General features: G+C 88.9%; 1 protein-coding gene across 1 annotated transcript in view; it reads right to left on the bottom strand.

Annotated features, from left to right (window-relative positions):
* The window catches only part of SPHK2 (sphingosine kinase 2), a 41,000-nt gene that overhangs the window by 3,910 nt on the left and 18,241 nt on the right, over positions 1 to 18,849 (bottom strand). Inside the window, exon 3 of the mRNA XM_048516734.1 lies at positions 17,328 to 17,477. Coding sequence (XP_048372691.1) covers positions 17,328 to 17,477 — 150 coding nt within the window. The remainder of the gene's footprint in view (positions 1 to 17,327; positions 17,478 to 18,849) is intronic.

The raw sequence follows: 18,849 nt of genomic DNA, 5'->3' as shown, positions 1-18,849 counted from the left end.
CCCCCCCCCACCCCCCCCCCCCCCCACCCCCCCCCCCCCCCACCCCCCCCCCCCCCCACCCCCCCCCCCCCCCACCCCCCCCCCCCCCCACCCCCCCCCCCCCCCACCCCCCCCCCCCCCCACCCCCCCCCCCCCCCACCCCCCCCCCCCCCCACCCCCCCCCCCCCCCACCCCCCCCCCCCCCCACCCCCCCCCCCCCCCACCCCCCCCCCCCCCCACCCCCCCCCCCCCCCACCCCCCCCCCCCCCCACCCCCCCCCCCCCCCACCCCCCCCCCCCCCCACCCCCCCCCCCCCCCACCCCCCCCCCCCCCCACCCCCCCCCCCCCCCACCCCCCCCCCCCCCCACCCCCCCCCCCCCCCACCCCCCCCCCCCCCCACCCCCCCCCCCCCCCACCCCCCCCCCCCCCCACCCCCCCCCCCCCCCACCCCCCCCCCCCCCCACCCCCCCCCCCCCCCACCCCCCCCCCCCCCCACCCCCCCCCCCCCCCACCCCCCCCCCCCCCCACCCCCCCCCCCCCCCACCCCCCCCCCCCCCCACCCCCCCCCCCCCCCACCCCCCCCCCCCCCCACCCCCCCCCCCCCCCACCCCCCCCCCCCCCCACCCCCCCCCCCCCCCACCCCCCCCCCCCCCCACCCCCCCCCCCCCCCACCCCCCCCCCCCCCCACCCCCCCCCCCCCCCACCCCCCCCCCCCCCCACCCCCCCCCCCCCCCACCCCCCCCCCCCCCCACCCCCCCCCCCCCCCACCCCCCCCCCCCCCCACCCCCCCCCCCCCCCACCCCCCCCCCCCCCCACCCCCCCCCCCCCCCACCCCCCCCCCCCCCCACCCCCCCCCCCCCCCACCCCCCCCCCCCCCCACCCCCCCCCCCCCCCACCCCCCCCCCCCCCCACCCCCCCCCCCCCCCACCCCCCCCCCCCCCCACCCCCCCCCCCCCCCACCCCCCCCCCCCCCCACCCCCCCCCCCCCCCACCCCCCCCCCCCCCCACCCCCCCCCCCCCCCACCCCCCCCCCCCCCCACCCCCCCCCCCCCCCACCCCCCCCCCCCCCCACCCCCCCCCCCCCCCACCCCCCCCCCCCCCCACCCCCCCCCCCCCCCACCCCCCCCCCCCCCCACCCCCCCCCCCCCCCACCCCCCCCCCCCCCCACCCCCCCCCCCCCCCACCCCCCCCCCCCCCCACCCCCCCCCCCCCCCACCCCCCCCCCCCCCCACCCCCCCCCCCCCCCACCCCCCCCCCCCCCCACCCCCCCCCCCCCCCACCCCCCCCCCCCCCCACCCCCCCCCCCCCCCACCCCCCCCCCCCCCCACCCCCCCCCCCCCCCACCCCCCCCCCCCCCCACCCCCCCCCCCCCCCACCCCCCCCCCCCCCCACCCCCCCCCCCCCCCACCCCCCCCCCCCCCCACCCCCCCCCCCCCCCACCCCCCCCCCCCCCCACCCCCCCCCCCCCCCACCCCCCCCCCCCCCCACCCCCCCCCCCCCCCACCCCCCCCCCCCCCCACCCCCCCCCCCCCCCACCCCCCCCCCCCCCCACCCCCCCCCCCCCCCACCCCCCCCCCCCCCCACCCCCCCCCCCCCCCACCCCCCCCCCCCCCCACCCCCCCCCCCCCCCACCCCCCCCCCCCCCCACCCCCCCCCCCCCCCACCCCCCCCCCCCCCCACCCCCCCCCCCCCCCACCCCCCCCCCCCCCCACCCCCCCCCCCCCCCACCCCCCCCCCCCCCCACCCCCCCCCCCCCCCACCCCCCCCCCCCCCCACCCCCCCCCCCCCCCACCCCCCCCCCCCCCCACCCCCCCCCCCCCCCACCCCCCCCCCCCCCCACCCCCCCCCCCCCCCACCCCCCCCCCCCCCCACCCCCCCCCCCCCCCACCCCCCCCCCCCCCCACCCCCCCCCCCCCCCACCCCCCCCCCCCCCCACCCCCCCCCCCCCCCACCCCCCCCCCCCCCCACCCCCCCCCCCCCCCACCCCCCCCCCCCCCCACCCCCCCCCCCCCCCACCCCCCCCCCCCCCCACCCCCCCCCCCCCCCACCCCCCCCCCCCCCCACCCCCCCCCCCCCCCACCCCCCCCCCCCCCCACCCCCCCCCCCCCCCACCCCCCCCCCCCCCCACCCCCCCCCCCCCCCACCCCCCCCCCCCCCCACCCCCCCCCCCCCCCACCCCCCCCCCCCCCCACCCCCCCCCCCCCCCACCCCCCCCCCCCCCCACCCCCCCCCCCCCCCACCCCCCCCCCCCCCCACCCCCCCCCCCCCCCACCCCCCCCCCCCCCCACCCCCCCCCCCCCCCACCCCCCCCCCCCCCCACCCCCCCCCCCCCCCACCCCCCCCCCCCCCCACCCCCCCCCCCCCCCACCCCCCCCCCCCCCCACCCCCCCCCCCCCCCACCCCCCCCCCCCCCCACCCCCCCCCCCCCCCACCCCCCCCCCCCCCCACCCCCCCCCCCCCCCACCCCCCCCCCCCCCCACCCCCCCCCCCCCCCACCCCCCCCCCCCCCCACCCCCCCCCCCCCCCACCCCCCCCCCCCCCCACCCCCCCCCCCCCCCACCCCCCCCCCCCCCCACCCCCCCCCCCCCCCACCCCCCCCCCCCCCCACCCCCCCCCCCCCCCACCCCCCCCCCCCCCCACCCCCCCCCCCCCCCACCCCCCCCCCCCCCCACCCCCCCCCCCCCCCACCCCCCCCCCCCCCCACCCCCCCCCCCCCCCACCCCCCCCCCCCCCCACCCCCCCCCCCCCCCACCCCCCCCCCCCCCCACCCCCCCCCCCCCCCACCCCCCCCCCCCCCCACCCCCCCCCCCCCCCACCCCCCCCCCCCCCCACCCCCCCCCCCCCCCACCCCCCCCCCCCCCCACCCCCCCCCCCCCCCACCCCCCCCCCCCCCCACCCCCCCCCCCCCCCACCCCCCCCCCCCCCCACCCCCCCCCCCCCCCACCCCCCCCCCCCCCCACCCCCCCCCCCCCCCACCCCCCCCCCCCCCCACCCCCCCCCCCCCCCACCCCCCCCCCCCCCCACCCCCCCCCCCCCCCACCCCCCCCCCCCCCCACCCCCCCCCCCCCCCACCCCCCCCCCCCCCCACCCCCCCCCCCCCCCACCCCCCCCCCCCCCCACCCCCCCCCCCCCCCACCCCCCCCCCCCCCCACCCCCCCCCCCCCCCACCCCCCCCCCCCCCCACCCCCCCCCCCCCCCACCCCCCCCCCCCCCCACCCCCCCCCCCCCCCACCCCCCCCCCCCCCCACCCCCCCCCCCCCCCACCCCCCCCCCCCCCCACCCCCCCCCCCCCCCACCCCCCCCCCCCCCCACCCCCCCCCCCCCCCACCCCCCCCCCCCCCCACCCCCCCCCCCCCCCACCCCCCCCCCCCCCCACCCCCCCCCCCCCCCACCCCCCCCCCCCCCCACCCCCCCCCCCCCCCACCCCCCCCCCCCCCCACCCCCCCCCCCCCCCACCCCCCCCCCCCCCCACCCCCCCCCCCCCCCACCCCCCCCCCCCCCCACCCCCCCCCCCCCCCACCCCCCCCCCCCCCCACCCCCCCCCCCCCCCACCCCCCCCCCCCCCCACCCCCCCCCCCCCCCACCCCCCCCCCCCCCCACCCCCCCCCCCCCCCACCCCCCCCCCCCCCCACCCCCCCCCCCCCCCACCCCCCCCCCCCCCCACCCCCCCCCCCCCCCACCCCCCCCCCCCCCCACCCCCCCCCCCCCCCACCCCCCCCCCCCCCCACCCCCCCCCCCCCCCACCCCCCCCCCCCCCCACCCCCCCCCCCCCCCACCCCCCCCCCCCCCCACCCCCCCCCCCCCCCACCCCCCCCCCCCCCCACCCCCCCCCCCCCCCACCCCCCCCCCCCCCCACCCCCCCCCCCCCCCACCCCCCCCCCCCCCCACCCCCCCCCCCCCCCACCCCCCCCCCCCCCCACCCCCCCCCCCCCCCACCCCCCCCCCCCCCCACCCCCCCCCCCCCCCACCCCCCCCCCCCCCCACCCCCCCCCCCCCCCACCCCCCCCCCCCCCCACCCCCCCCCCCCCCCACCCCCCCCCCCCCCCACCCCCCCCCCCCCCCACCCCCCCCCCCCCCCACCCCCCCCCCCCCCCACCCCCCCCCCCCCCCACCCCCCCCCCCCCCCACCCCCCCCCCCCCCCACCCCCCCCCCCCCCCACCCCCCCCCCCCCCCACCCCCCCCCCCCCCCACCCCCCCCCCCCCCCACCCCCCCCCCCCCCCACCCCCCCCCCCCCCCACCCCCCCCCCCCCCCACCCCCCCCCCCCCCCACCCCCCCCCCCCCCCACCCCCCCCCCCCCCCACCCCCCCCCCCCCCCACCCCCCCCCCCCCCCACCCCCCCCCCCCCCCACCCCCCCCCCCCCCCACCCCCCCCCCCCCCCACCCCCCCCCCCCCCCACCCCCCCCCCCCCCCACCCCCCCCCCCCCCCACCCCCCCCCCCCCCCACCCCCCCCCCCCCCCACCCCCCCCCCCCCCCACCCCCCCCCCCCCCCACCCCCCCCCCCCCCCACCCCCCCCCCCCCCCACCCCCCCCCCCCCCCACCCCCCCCCCCCCCCACCCCCCCCCCCCCCCACCCCCCCCCCCCCCCACCCCCCCCCCCCCCCACCCCCCCCCCCCCCCACCCCCCCCCCCCCCCACCCCCCCCCCCCCCCACCCCCCCCCCCCCCCACCCCCCCCCCCCCCCACCCCCCCCCCCCCCCACCCCCCCCCCCCCCCACCCCCCCCCCCCCCCACCCCCCCCCCCCCCCACCCCCCCCCCCCCCCACCCCCCCCCCCCCCCACCCCCCCCCCCCCCCACCCCCCCCCCCCCCCACCCCCCCCCCCCCCCACCCCCCCCCCCCCCCACCCCCCCCCCCCCCCACCCCCCCCCCCCCCCACCCCCCCCCCCCCCCACCCCCCCCCCCCCCCACCCCCCCCCCCCCCCACCCCCCCCCCCCCCCACCCCCCCCCCCCCCCACCCCCCCCCCCCCCCACCCCCCCCCCCCCCCACCCCCCCCCCCCCCCACCCCCCCCCCCCCCCACCCCCCCCCCCCCCCACCCCCCCCCCCCCCCACCCCCCCCCCCCCCCACCCCCCCCCCCCCCCACCCCCCCCCCCCCCCACCCCCCCCCCCCCCCACCCCCCCCCCCCCCCACCCCCCCCCCCCCCCACCCCCCCCCCCCCCCACCCCCCCCCCCCCCCACCCCCCCCCCCCCCCACCCCCCCCCCCCCCCACCCCCCCCCCCCCCCACCCCCCCCCCCCCCCACCCCCCCCCCCCCCCACCCCCCCCCCCCCCCACCCCCCCCCCCCCCCACCCCCCCCCCCCCCCACCCCCCCCCCCCCCCACCCCCCCCCCCCCCCACCCCCCCCCCCCCCCACCCCCCCCCCCCCCCACCCCCCCCCCCCCCCACCCCCCCCCCCCCCCACCCCCCCCCCCCCCCACCCCCCCCCCCCCCCACCCCCCCCCCCCCCCACCCCCCCCCCCCCCCACCCCCCCCCCCCCCCACCCCCCCCCCCCCCCACCCCCCCCCCCCCCCACCCCCCCCCCCCCCCACCCCCCCCCCCCCCCACCCCCCCCCCCCCCCACCCCCCCCCCCCCCCACCCCCCCCCCCCCCCACCCCCCCCCCCCCCCACCCCCCCCCCCCCCCACCCCCCCCCCCCCCCACCCCCCCCCCCCCCCACCCCCCCCCCCCCCCACCCCCCCCCCCCCCCACCCCCCCCCCCCCCCACCCCCCCCCCCCCCCACCCCCCCCCCCCCCCACCCCCCCCCCCCCCCACCCCCCCCCCCCCCCACCCCCCCCCCCCCCCACCCCCCCCCCCCCCCACCCCCCCCCCCCCCCACCCCCCCCCCCCCCCACCCCCCCCCCCCCCCACCCCCCCCCCCCCCCACCCCCCCCCCCCCCCACCCCCCCCCCCCCCCACCCCCCCCCCCCCCCACCCCCCCCCCCCCCCACCCCCCCCCCCCCCCACCCCCCCCCCCCCCCACCCCCCCCCCCCCCCACCCCCCCCCCCCCCCACCCCCCCCCCCCCCCACCCCCCCCCCCCCCCACCCCCCCCCCCCCCCACCCCCCCCCCCCCCCACCCCCCCCCCCCCCCACCCCCCCCCCCCCCCACCCCCCCCCCCCCCCACCCCCCCCCCCCCCCACCCCCCCCCCCCCCCACCCCCCCCCCCCCCCACCCCCCCCCCCCCCCACCCCCCCCCCCCCCCACCCCCCCCCCCCCCCACCCCCCCCCCCCCCCACCCCCCCCCCCCCCCACCCCCCCCCCCCCCCACCCCCCCCCCCCCCCACCCCCCCCCCCCCCCACCCCCCCCCCCCCCCACCCCCCCCCCCCCCCACCCCCCCCCCCCCCCACCCCCCCCCCCCCCCACCCCCCCCCCCCCCCACCCCCCCCCCCCCCCACCCCCCCCCCCCCCCACCCCCCCCCCCCCCCACCCCCCCCCCCCCCCACCCCCCCCCCCCCCCACCCCCCCCCCCCCCCACCCCCCCCCCCCCCCACCCCCCCCCCCCCCCACCCCCCCCCCCCCCCACCCCCCCCCCCCCCCACCCCCCCCCCCCCCCACCCCCCCCCCCCCCCACCCCCCCCCCCCCCCACCCCCCCCCCCCCCCACCCCCCCCCCCCCCCACCCCCCCCCCCCCCCACCCCCCCCCCCCCCCACCCCCCCCCCCCCCCACCCCCCCCCCCCCCCACCCCCCCCCCCCCCCACCCCCCCCCCCCCCCACCCCCCCCCCCCCCCACCCCCCCCCCCCCCCACCCCCCCCCCCCCCCACCCCCCCCCCCCCCCACCCCCCCCCCCCCCCACCCCCCCCCCCCCCCACCCCCCCCCCCCCCCACCCCCCCCCCCCCCCACCCCCCCCCCCCCCCACCCCCCCCCCCCCCCACCCCCCCCCCCCCCCACCCCCCCCCCCCCCCACCCCCCCCCCCCCCCACCCCCCCCCCCCCCCACCCCCCCCCCCCCCCACCCCCCCCCCCCCCCACCCCCCCCCCCCCCCACCCCCCCCCCCCCCCACCCCCCCCCCCCCCCACCCCCCCCCCCCCCCACCCCCCCCCCCCCCCACCCCCCCCCCCCCCCACCCCCCCCCCCCCCCACCCCCCCCCCCCCCCACCCCCCCCCCCCCCCACCCCCCCCCCCCCCCACCCCCCCCCCCCCCCACCCCCCCCCCCCCCCACCCCCCCCCCCCCCCACCCCCCCCCCCCCCCACCCCCCCCCCCCCCCACCCCCCCCCCCCCCCACCCCCCCCCCCCCCCACCCCCCCCCCCCCCCACCCCCCCCCCCCCCCACCCCCCCCCCCCCCCACCCCCCCCCCCCCCCACCCCCCCCCCCCCCCACCCCCCCCCCCCCCCACCCCCCCCCCCCCCCACCCCCCCCCCCCCCCACCCCCCCCCCCCCCCACCCCCCCCCCCCCCCACCCCCCCCCCCCCCCACCCCCCCCCCCCCCCACCCCCCCCCCCCCCCACCCCCCCCCCCCCCCACCCCCCCCCCCCCCCACCCCCCCCCCCCCCCACCCCCCCCCCCCCCCACCCCCCCCCCCCCCCACCCCCCCCCCCCCCCACCCCCCCCCCCCCCCACCCCCCCCCCCCCCCACCCCCCCCCCCCCCCACCCCCCCCCCCCCCCACCCCCCCCCCCCCCCACCCCCCCCCCCCCCCACCCCCCCCCCCCCCCACCCCCCCCCCCCCCCACCCCCCCCCCCCCCCACCCCCCCCCCCCCCCACCCCCCCCCCCCCCCACCCCCCCCCCCCCCCACCCCCCCCCCCCCCCACCCCCCCCCCCCCCCACCCCCCCCCCCCCCCACCCCCCCCCCCCCCCACCCCCCCCCCCCCCCACCCCCCCCCCCCCCCACCCCCCCCCCCCCCCACCCCCCCCCCCCCCCACCCCCCCCCCCCCCCACCCCCCCCCCCCCCCACCCCCCCCCCCCCCCACCCCCCCCCCCCCCCACCCCCCCCCCCCCCCACCCCCCCCCCCCCCCACCCCCCCCCCCCCCCACCCCCCCCCCCCCCCACCCCCCCCCCCCCCCACCCCCCCCCCCCCCCACCCCCCCCCCCCCCCACCCCCCCCCCCCCCCACCCCCCCCCCCCCCCACCCCCCCCCCCCCCCACCCCCCCCCCCCCCCACCCCCCCCCCCCCCCACCCCCCCCCCCCCCCACCCCCCCCCCCCCCCACCCCCCCCCCCCCCCACCCCCCCCCCCCCCCACCCCCCCCCCCCCCCACCCCCCCCCCCCCCCACCCCCCCCCCCCCCCACCCCCCCCCCCCCCCACCCCCCCCCCCCCCCACCCCCCCCCCCCCCCACCCCCCCCCCCCCCCACCCCCCCCCCCCCCCACCCCCCCCCCCCCCCACCCCCCCCCCCCCCCACCCCCCCCCCCCCCCACCCCCCCCCCCCCCCACCCCCCCCCCCCCCCACCCCCCCCCCCCCCCACCCCCCCCCCCCCCCACCCCCCCCCCCCCCCACCCCCCCCCCCCCCCACCCCCCCCCCCCCCCACCCCCCCCCCCCCCCACCCCCCCCCCCCCCCACCCCCCCCCCCCCCCACCCCCCCCCCCCCCCACCCCCCCCCCCCCCCACCCCCCCCCCCCCCCACCCCCCCCCCCCCCCACCCCCCCCCCCCCCCACCCCCCCCCCCCCCCACCCCCCCCCCCCCCCACCCCCCCCCCCCCCCACCCCCCCCCCCCCCCACCCCCCCCCCCCCCCACCCCCCCCCCCCCCCACCCCCCCCCCCCCCCACCCCCCCCCCCCCCCACCCCCCCCCCCCCCCACCCCCCCCCCCCCCCACCCCCCCCCCCCCCCACCCCCCCCCCCCCCCACCCCCCCCCCCCCCCACCCCCCCCCCCCCCCACCCCCCCCCCCCCCCACCCCCCCCCCCCCCCACCCCCCCCCCCCCCCACCCCCCCCCCCCCCCACCCCCCCCCCCCCCCACCCCCCCCCCCCCCCACCCCCCCCCCCCCCCACCCCCCCCCCCCCCCACCCCCCCCCCCCCCCACCCCCCCCCCCCCCCACCCCCCCCCCCCCCCACCCCCCCCCCCCCCCACCCCCCCCCCCCCCCACCCCCCCCCCCCCCCACCCCCCCCCCCCCCCACCCCCCCCCCCCCCCACCCCCCCCCCCCCCCACCCCCCCCCCCCCCCACCCCCCCCCCCCCCCACCCCCCCCCCCCCCCACCCCCCCCCCCCCCCACCCCCCCCCCCCCCCACCCCCCCCCCCCCCCACCCCCCCCCCCCCCCACCCCCCCCCCCCCCCACCCCCCCCCCCCCCCACCCCCCCCCCCCCCCACCCCCCCCCCCCCCCACCCCCCCCCCCCCCCACCCCCCCCCCCCCCCACCCCCCCCCCCCCCCACCCCCCCCCCCCCCCACCCCCCCCCCCCCCCACCCCCCCCCCCCCCCACCCCCCCCCCCCCCCACCCCCCCCCCCCCCCACCCCCCCCCCCCCCCACCCCCCCCCCCCCCCACCCCCCCCCCCCCCCACCCCCCCCCCCCCCCACCCCCCCCCCCCCCCACCCCCCCCCCCCCCCACCCCCCCCCCCCCCCACCCCCCCCCCCCCCCACCCCCCCCCCCCCCCACCCCCCCCCCCCCCCACCCCCCCCCCCCCCCACCCCCCCCCCCCCCCACCCCCCCCCCCCCCCACCCCCCCCCCCCCCCACCCCCCCCCCCCCCCACCCCCCCCCCCCCCCACCCCCCCCCCCCCCCACCCCCCCCCCCCCCCACCCCCCCCCCCCCCCACCCCCCCCCCCCCCCACCCCCCCCCCCCCCCACCCCCCCCCCCCCCCACCCCCCCCCCCCCCCACCCCCCCCCCCCCCCACCCCCCCCCCCCCCCACCCCCCCCCCCCCCCACCCCCCCCCCCCCCCACCCCCCCCCCCCCCCACCCCCCCCCCCCCCCACCCCCCCCCCCCCCCACCCCCCCCCCCCCCCACCCCCCCCCCCCCCCACCCCCCCCCCCCCCCACCCCCCCCCCCCCCCACCCCCCCCCCCCCCCACCCCCCCCCCCCCCCACCCCCCCCCCCCCCCACCCCCCCCCCCCCCCACCCCCCCCCCCCCCCACCCCCCCCCCCCCCCACCCCCCCCCCCCCCCACCCCCCCCCCCCCCCACCCCCCCCCCCCCCCACCCCCCCCCCCCCCCACCCCCCCCCCCCCCCACCCCCCCCCCCCCCCACCCCCCCCCCCCCCCACCCCCCCCCCCCCCCACCCCCCCCCCCCCCCACCCCCCCCCCCCCCCACCCCCCCCCCCCCCCACCCCCCCCCCCCCCCACCCCCCCCCCCCCCCACCCCCCCCCCCCCCCACCCCCCCCCCCCCCCACCCCCCCCCCCCCCCACCCCCCCCCCCCCCCACCCCCCCCCCCCCCCACCCCCCCCCCCCCCCACCCCCCCCCCCCCCCACCCCCCCCCCCCCCCACCCCCCCCCCCCCCCACCCCCCCCCCCCCCCACCCCCCCCCCCCCCCACCCCCCCCCCCCCCCACCCCCCCCCCCCCCCACCCCCCCCCCCCCCCACCCCCCCCCCCCCCCACCCCCCCCCCCCCCCACCCCCCCCCCCCCCCACCCCCCCCCCCCCCCACCCCCCCCCCCCCCCACCCCCCCCCCCCCCCACCCCCCCCCCCCCCCACCCCCCCCCCCCCCCACCCCCCCCCCCCCCCACCCCCCCCCCCCCCCACCCCCCCCCCCCCCCACCCCCCCCCCCCCCCACCCCCCCCCCCCCCCACCCCCCCCCCCCCCCACCCCCCCCCCCCCCCACCCCCCCCCCCCCCCACCCCCCCCCCCCCCCACCCCCCCCCCCCCCCACCCCCCCCCCCCCCCACCCCCCCCCCCCCCCACCCCCCCCCCCCCCCACCCCCCCCCCCCCCCACCCCCCCCCCCCCCCACCCCCCCCCCCCCCCACCCCCCCCCCCCCCCACCCCCCCCCCCCCCCACCCCCCCCCCCCCCCACCCCCCCCCCCCCCCACCCCCCCCCCCCCCCACCCCCCCCCCCCCCCACCCCCCCCCCCCCCCACCCCCCCCCCCCCCCACCCCCCCCCCCCCCCACCCCCCCCCCCCCCCACCCCCCCCCCCCCCCACCCCCCCCCCCCCCCACCCCCCCCCCCCCCCACCCCCCCCCCCCCCCACCCCCCCCCCCCCCCACCCCCCCCCCCCCCCACCCCCCCCCCCCCCCACCCCCCCCCCCCCCCACCCCCCCCCCCCCCCACCCCCCCCCCCCCCCACCCCCCCCCCCCCCCACCCCCCCCCCCCCCCACCCCCCCCCCCCCCCACCCCCCCCCCCCCCCACCCCCCCCCCCCCCCACCCCCCCCCCCCCCCACCCCCCCCCCCCCCCACCCCCCCCCCCCCCCACCCCCCCCCCCCCCCACCCCCCCCCCCCCCCACCCCCCCCCCCCCCCACCCCCCCCCCCCCCCACCCCCCCCCCCCCCCACCCCCCCCCCCCCCCACCCCCCCCCCCCCCCACCCCCCCCCCCCCCCACCCCCCCCCCCCCCCACCCCCCCCCCCCCCCACCCCCCCCCCCCCCCACCCCCCCCCCCCCCCACCCCCCCCCCCCCCCACCCCCCCCCCCCCCCACCCCCCCCCCCCCCCACCCCCCCCCCCCCCCACCCCCCCCCCCCCCCACCCCCCCCCCCCCCCACCCCCCCCCCCCCCCACCCCCCCCCCCCCCCACCCCCCCCCCCCCCCACCCCCCCCCCCCCCCACCCCCCCCCCCCCCCACCCCCCCCCCCCCCCACCCCCCCCCCCCCCCACCCCCCCCCCCCCCCACCCCCCCCCCCCCCCACCCCCCCCCCCCCCCACCCCCCCCCCCCCCCACCCCCCCCCCCCCCCACCCCCCCCCCCCCCCACCCCCCCCCCCCCCCACCCCCCCCCCCCCCCACCCCCCCCCCCCCCCACCCCCCCCCCCCCCCACCCCCCCCCCCCCCCACCCCCCCCCCCCCCCACCCCCCCCCCCCCCCACCCCCCCCCCCCCCCACCCCCCCCCCCCCCCACCCCCCCCCCCCCCCACCCCCCCCCCCCCCCACCCCCCCCCCCCCCCACCCCCCCCCCCCCCCACCCCCCCCCCCCCCCACCCCCCCCCCCCCCCACCCCCCCCCCCCCCCACCCCCCCCCCCCCCCACCCCCCCCCCCCCCCACCCCCCCCCCCCCCCACCCCCCCCCCCCCCCACCCCCCCCCCCCCCCACCCCCCCCCCCCCCCACCCCCCCCCCCCCCCACCCCCCCCCCCCCCCACCCCCCCCCCCCCCCACCCCCCCCCCCCCCCACCCCCCCCCCCCCCCACCCCCCCCCCCCCCCACCCCCCCCCCCCCCCACCCCCCCCCCCCCCCACCCCCCCCCCCCCCCACCCCCCCCCCCCCCCACCCCCCCCCCCCCCCACCCCCCCCCCCCCCCACCCCCCCCCCCCCCCACCCCCCCCCCCCCCCACCCCCCCCCCCCCCCACCCCCCCCCCCCCCCACCCCCCCCCCCCCCCACCCCCCCCCCCCCCCACCCCCCCCCCCCCCCACCCCCCCCCCCCCCCACCCCCCCCCCCCCCCACCCCCCCCCCCCCCCACCCCCCCCCCCCCCCACCCCCCCCCCCCCCCACCCCCCCCCCCCCCCACCCCCCCCCCCCCCCACCCCCCCCCCCCCCCACCCCCCCCCCCCCCCACCCCCCCCCCCCCCCACCCCCCCCCCCCCCCACCCCCCCCCCCCCCCACCCCCCCCCCCCCCCACCCCCCCCCCCCCCCACCCCCCCCCCCCCCCACCCCCCCCCCCCCCCACCCCCCCCCCCCCCCACCCCCCCCCCCCCCCACCCCCCCCCCCCCCCACCCCCCCCCCCCCCCACCCCCCCCCCCCCCCACCCCCCCCCCCCCCCACCCCCCCCCCCCCCCACCCCCCCCCCCCCCCACCCCCCCCCCCCCCCACCCCCCCCCCCCCCCACCCCCCCCCCCCCCCACCCCCCCCCCCCCCCACCCCCCCCCCCCCCCACCCCCCCCCCCCCCCACCCCCCCCCCCCCCCACCCCCCCCCCCCCCCACCCCCCCCCCCCCCCACCCCCCCCCCCCCCCACCCCCCCCCCCCCCCACCCCCCCCCCCCCCCACCCCCCCCCCCCCCCACCCCCCCCCCCCCCCACCCCCCCCCCCCCCCACCCCCCCCCCCCCCCACCCCCCCCCCCCCCCACCCCCCCCCCCCCCCACCCCCCCCCCCCCCCACCCCCCCCCCCCCCCACCCCCCCCCCCCCCCACCCCCCCCCCCCCCCACCCCCCCCCCCCCCCACCCCCCCCCCCCCCCACCCCCCCCCCCCCCCACCCCCCCCCCCCCCCACCCCCCCCCCCCCCCACCCCCCCCCCCCCCCACCCCCCCCCCCCCCCACCCCCCCCCCCCCCCACCCCCCCCCCCCCCCACCCCCCCCCCCCCCCACCCCCCCCCCCCCCCACCCCCCCCCCCCCCCACCCCCCCCCCCCCCCACCCCCCCCCCCCCCCACCCCCCCCCCCCCCCACCCCCCCCCCCCCCCACCCCCCCCCCCCCCCACCCCCCCCCCCCCCCACCCCCCCCCCCCCCCACCCCCCCCCCCCCCCACCCCCCCCCCCCCCCACCCCCCCCCCCCCCCACCCCCCCCCCCCCCCACCCCCCCCCCCCCCCACCCCCCCCCCCCCCCACCCCCCCCCCCCCCCACCCCCCCCCCCCCCCACCCCCCCCCCCCCCCACCCCCCCCCCCCCCCACCCCCCCCCCCCCCCACCCCCCCCCCCCCCCACCCCCCCCCCCCCCCACCCCCCCCCCCCCCCACCCCCCCCCCCCCCCACCCCCCCCCCCCCCCACCCCCCCCCCCCCCCACCCCCCCCCCCCCCCACCCCCCCCCCCCCCCACCCCCCCCCCCCCCCACCCCCCCCCCCCCCCACCCCCCCCCCCCCCCACCCCCCCCCCCCCCCACCCCCCCCCCCCCCCACCCCCCCCCCCCCCCACCCCCCCCCCCCCCCACCCCCCCCCCCCCCCACCCCCCCCCCCCCCCACCCCCCCCCCCCCCCACCCCCCCCCCCCCCCACCCCCCCCCCCCCCCACCCCCCCCCCCCCCCACCCCCCCCCCCCCCCACCCCCCCCCCCCCCCACCCCCCCCCCCCCCCACCCCCCCCCCCCCCCACCCCCCCCCCCCCCCACCCCCCCCCCCCCCCACCCCCCCCCCCCCCCACCCCCCCCCCCCCCCACCCCCCCCCCCCCCCACCCCCCCCCCCCCCCACCCCCCCCCCCCCCCACCCCCCCCCCCCCCCACCCCCCCCCCCCCCCACCCCCCCCCCCCCCCACCCCCCCCCCCCCCCACCCCCCCCCCCCCCCACCCCCCCCCCCCCCCACCCCCCCCCCCCCCCACCCCCCCCCCCCCCCACCCCCCCCCCCCCCCACCCCCCCCCCCCCCCACCCCCCCCCCCCCCCACCCCCCCCCCCCCCCACCCCCCCCCCCCCCCACCCCCCCCCCCCCCCACCCCCCCCCCCCCCCACCCCCCCCCCCCCCCACCCCCCCCCCCCCCCACCCCCCCCCCCCCCCACCCCCCCCCCCCCCCACCCCCCCCCCCCCCCACCCCCCCCCCCCCCCACCCCCCCCCCCCCCCACCCCCCCCCCCCCCCACCCCCCCCCCCCCCCACCCCCCCCCCCCCCCACCCCCCCCCCCCCCCACCCCCCCCCCCCCCCACCCCCCCCCCCCCCCACCCCCCCCCCCCCCCACCCCCCCCCCCCCCCACCCCCCCCCCCCCCCACCCCCCCCCCCCCCCACCCCCCCCCCCCCCCACCCCCCCCCCCCCCCACCCCCCCCCCCCCCCACCCCCCCCCCCCCCCACCCCCCCCCCCCCCCACCCCCCCCCCCCCCCACCCCCCCCCCCCCCCACCCCCCCCCCCCCCCACCCCCCCCCCCCCCCACCCCCCCCCCCCCCCACCCCCCCCCCCCCCCACCCCCCCCCCCCCCCACCCCCCCCCCCCCCCACCCCCCCCCCCCCCCACCCCCCCCCCCCCCCACCCCCCCCCCCCCCCACCCCCCCCCCCCCCCACCCCCCCCCCCCCCCACCCCCCCCCCCCCCCACCCCCCCCCCCCCCCACCCCCCCCCCCCCCCACCCCCCCCCCCCCCCACCCCCCCCCCCCCCCACCCCCCCCCCCCCCCACCCCCCCCCCCCCCCACCCCCCCCCCCCCCCACCCCCCCCCCCCCCCACCCCCCCCCCCCCCCACCCCCCCCCCCCCCCACCCCCCCCCCCCCCCACCCCCCCCCCCCCCCACCCCCCCCCCCCCCCACCCCCCCCCCCCCCCACCCCCCCCCCCCCCCACCCCCCCCCCCCCCCACCCCCCCCCCCCCCCACCCCCCCCCCCCCCCACCCCCCCCCCCCCCCACCCCCCCCCCCCCCCACCCCCCCCCCCCCCCACCCCCCCCCCCCCCCACCCCCCCCCCCCCCCACCCCCCCCCCCCCCCACCCCCCCCCCCCCCCACCCCCCCCCCCCCCCACCCCCCCCCCCCCCCACCCCCCCCCCCCCCCACCCCCCCCCCCCCCCACCCCCCCCCCCCCCCACCCCCCCCCCCCCCCACCCCCCCCCCCCCCCACCCCCCCCCCCCCCCACCCCCCCCCCCCCCCACCCCCCCCCCCCCCCACCCCCCCCCCCCCCCACCCCCCCCCCCCCCCACCCCCCCCCCCCCCCACCCCCCCCCCCCCCCACCCCCCCCCCCCCCCACCCCCCCCCCCCCCCACCCCCCCCCCCCCCCACCCCCCCCCCCCCCCACCCCCCCCCCCCCCCACCCCCCCCCCCCCCCACCCCCCCCCCCCCCCACCCCCCCCCCCCCCCACCCCCCCCCCCCCCCACCCCCCCCCCCCCCCACCCCCCCCCCCCCCCACCCCCCCCCCCCCCCACCCCCCCCCCCCCCCACCCCCCCCCCCCCCCACCCCCCCCCCCCCCCACCCCCCCCCCCCCCCACCCCCCCCCCCCCCCACCCCCCCCCCCCCCCACCCCCCCCCCCCCCCACCCCCCCCCCCCCCCACCCCCCCCCCCCCCCACCCCCCCCCCCCCCCACCCCCCCCCCCCCCCACCCCCCCCCCCCCCCACCCCCCCCCCCCCCCACCCCCCCCCCCCCCCACCCCCCCCCCCCCCCACCCCCCCCCCCCCCCACCCCCCCCCCCCCCCACCCCCCCCCCCCCCCACCCCCCCCCCCCCCCACCCCCCCCCCCCCCCACCCCCCCCCCCCCCCACCCCCCCCCCCCCCCACCCCCCCCCCCCCCCACCCCCCCCCCCCCCCACCCCCCCCCCCCCCCACCCCCCCCCCCCCCCACCCCCCCCCCCCCCCACCCCCCCCCCCCCCCACCCCCCCCCCCCCCCACCCCCCCCCCCCCCCACCCCCCCCCCCCCCCACCCCCCCCCCCCCCCACCCCCCCCCCCCCCCACCCCCCCCCCCCCCCACCCCCCCCCCCCCCCACCCCCCCCCCCCCCCACCCCCCCCCCCCCCCACCCCCCCCCCCCCCCACCCCCCCCCCCCCCCACCCCCCCCCCCCCCCACCCCCCCCCCCCCCCACCCCCCCCCCCCCCCACCCCCCCCCCCCCCCACCCCCCCCCCCCCCCACCCCCCCCCCCCCCCACCCCCCCCCCCCCCCACCCCCCCCCCCCCCCACCCCCCCCCCCCCCCACCCCCCCCCCCCCCCACCCCCCCCCCCCCCCACCCCCCCCCCCCCCCACCCCCCCCCCCCCCCACCCCCCCCCCCCCCCACCCCCCCCCCCCCCCACCCCCCCCCCCCCCCACCCCCCCCCCCCCCCACCCCCCCCCCCCCCCACCCCCCCCCCCCCCCACCCCCCCCCCCCCCCACCCCCCCCCCCCCCCTCATGAACATCTGGAGGGCCGCGAGTTTGACACCCCTGGTATAAGCAAAGTTCTTTTTGTTTATGATTTCTGAGGTAAAAAGGCTGGTCTTTAGCAAGATAACTATTCTCATTTTAAAGTGGCACACAAAGCTACATTCTGGTCGGTACCCTGCAAACAGGATGATATATAAATATATCTGTTGACCTTCGCCCTTTACCTGATGATCCCTGGCACAGCTCCCTTCCAATCTCCCCTTGTTTCACTAGGTAGAAAGGCAGCGAATAAAGGTTTTAAATGAATAAAAATGGTGGCCAGCTAGACACCTTCAGGAAGCTTGGCACAAAAGTCACCGCCCTCTCCTGCAGTTTATACCCGTGCACCCGACACTCAGAGGTACGCTTCCTCTGGACATGGAGGCTTTGCTTCATTTTCGCGGATAGCAACTGTTGAGGGAGAGTTACCACCGCAGAATCTGACTCAGTTCCTTTCAATGCTTGTTAAGTGACTCTTTTCGAGAAGAAGGGCAGGTCCAGGCACTCTGCCAACCCCTCAAGTGTCCACCTTATCCCCAGGGCCAGTTTCCATTGGCAGAAGCCTCACCTGTCTGGATCAAGTTGAAGCTGATGTCAGCTTCGGTGATCATGGGTAGGATGTGGGTCTGGCACCATTGCAGGGCATTTCCCTTGCCCCCGAAAGGGTTTAGCAGCAGCAGCAAACGGCGGGGGCGTGGCAAGAGGCTGCAGGTGATCTCTGCGGGGAGAAAAGAAGAGACGGTAAGACGCTGCTGCCGGAGGAGAAGAGACTCGGCACCTGAAACCTTCCACCGTCTGCAAAATCCAGCTGCCTCTGTACACAAGCAGCTGCTTTGTACCCATTCGTCTACCCACTTCAGTAGTAGTAGTACTAGTAGTAGGAGCAGCAGTGGCGTAGGAGGTTAAGAGCTCGTGTATCTCATCTGGAGGAACCGGGTTTGATTCCCAGCTCTGCCGCCTGAGCTGTGGAGGCTTCTCTGGGGAATTCAGATTAGCCTGTGCACTCCCACACGCGCCAGCTGGGTGACCTTGGGCTAGTCACAGCTTCTCGGAGCTCTCTCAGCCCCACTTACCTCACAGGGTGTTTGTTGTGAGGGGGGAAGGGCAAGGAGATTGTCAGCTCCTTTGAGTCTCCTTACAGGAGAGAAAGGGGGGATATAAAGCCAAACTCTTCTTCTTCTTCTAGTAGTAAGAAGTAGTAGTAGAAGAAGAAGAAAAGAAGAAGAGGAGTAGGAGCAAGAGTTTGGATTTATATCCCCCCTTTCTCTCCTGTAAGGTGGGTGGGGCTGAGAGAGCTCTCTGAAGAACTGCGACTAGTCCAAGGTCACCCAGCTGGCGCGTCTTGGGAGTGCACAAGCTAATCTGGTTCCCCAGATAAGCCTCAAGTGGAATCAAACTCAAGTGGAATCAAACCCGGGGAATCAAACCCAGTTCTCCAGATTAGAGTGCACCTGCTCTTAACTACTACGCCACACTGGTACCATGCAGTGCGAATAACGACAGCTCTCCAGGGCAGAGGAAGGTTTTCTGCATATTGGGGGTGCGGGGAATTTGATCAGGCACCTTATTTACATGAAGCAGATGAGCTAACCTGAGCCCTGGCCCCCCTCCAATCTCTGAAATAAGCACTGCTTTCTATTCTAGGTTCTGAACTATCTTTGTTTATTTATTCTATTTATTTATTATATTTATATACCGCCCTCCCCAAAGGCTCAGGGCGGTGTCCATCAATAATAAAACAATAAAAAAACATTATAATATATAGATTACATAAAATAATACATACAACCAAGACTATAGATGGCTTCAACCCCTCCCCTCCCCCCTTTATATACCCACGGGAGGCCAGATGTTCTTATGGCGGAGTTGACATCATCCCGGCTGGCCAAACGCCTGGCGGAACAGGTCCGTTTTACAGGTCCTGCGGAAACTTTGTAAGTCCCCCAGGGCCCTGATCTCACCTGGAAGCCTGTTCCACCAGGTAGGGGCCAGAGCCATGAAGGCCCTGGCCCTTGTAGAGGCCAGCCGGATCGCCTTGGGGCCAGGGATCACCAGTAGGTCCGCCTCCGATGAGCAGAGGGGCCTAGAAG

This window comes from Sphaerodactylus townsendi, linkage group LG15, assembly GCF_021028975.2.
Source record: "Sphaerodactylus townsendi isolate TG3544 linkage group LG15, MPM_Stown_v2.3, whole genome shotgun sequence".
Lineage (NCBI taxonomy): Eukaryota > Metazoa > Chordata > Lepidosauria > Squamata > Sphaerodactylidae > Sphaerodactylus > Sphaerodactylus townsendi.
The sequence above is the reverse complement of the archived record's forward strand: the minus strand, read 5'-3'. Positions and strand labels throughout refer to the sequence as shown.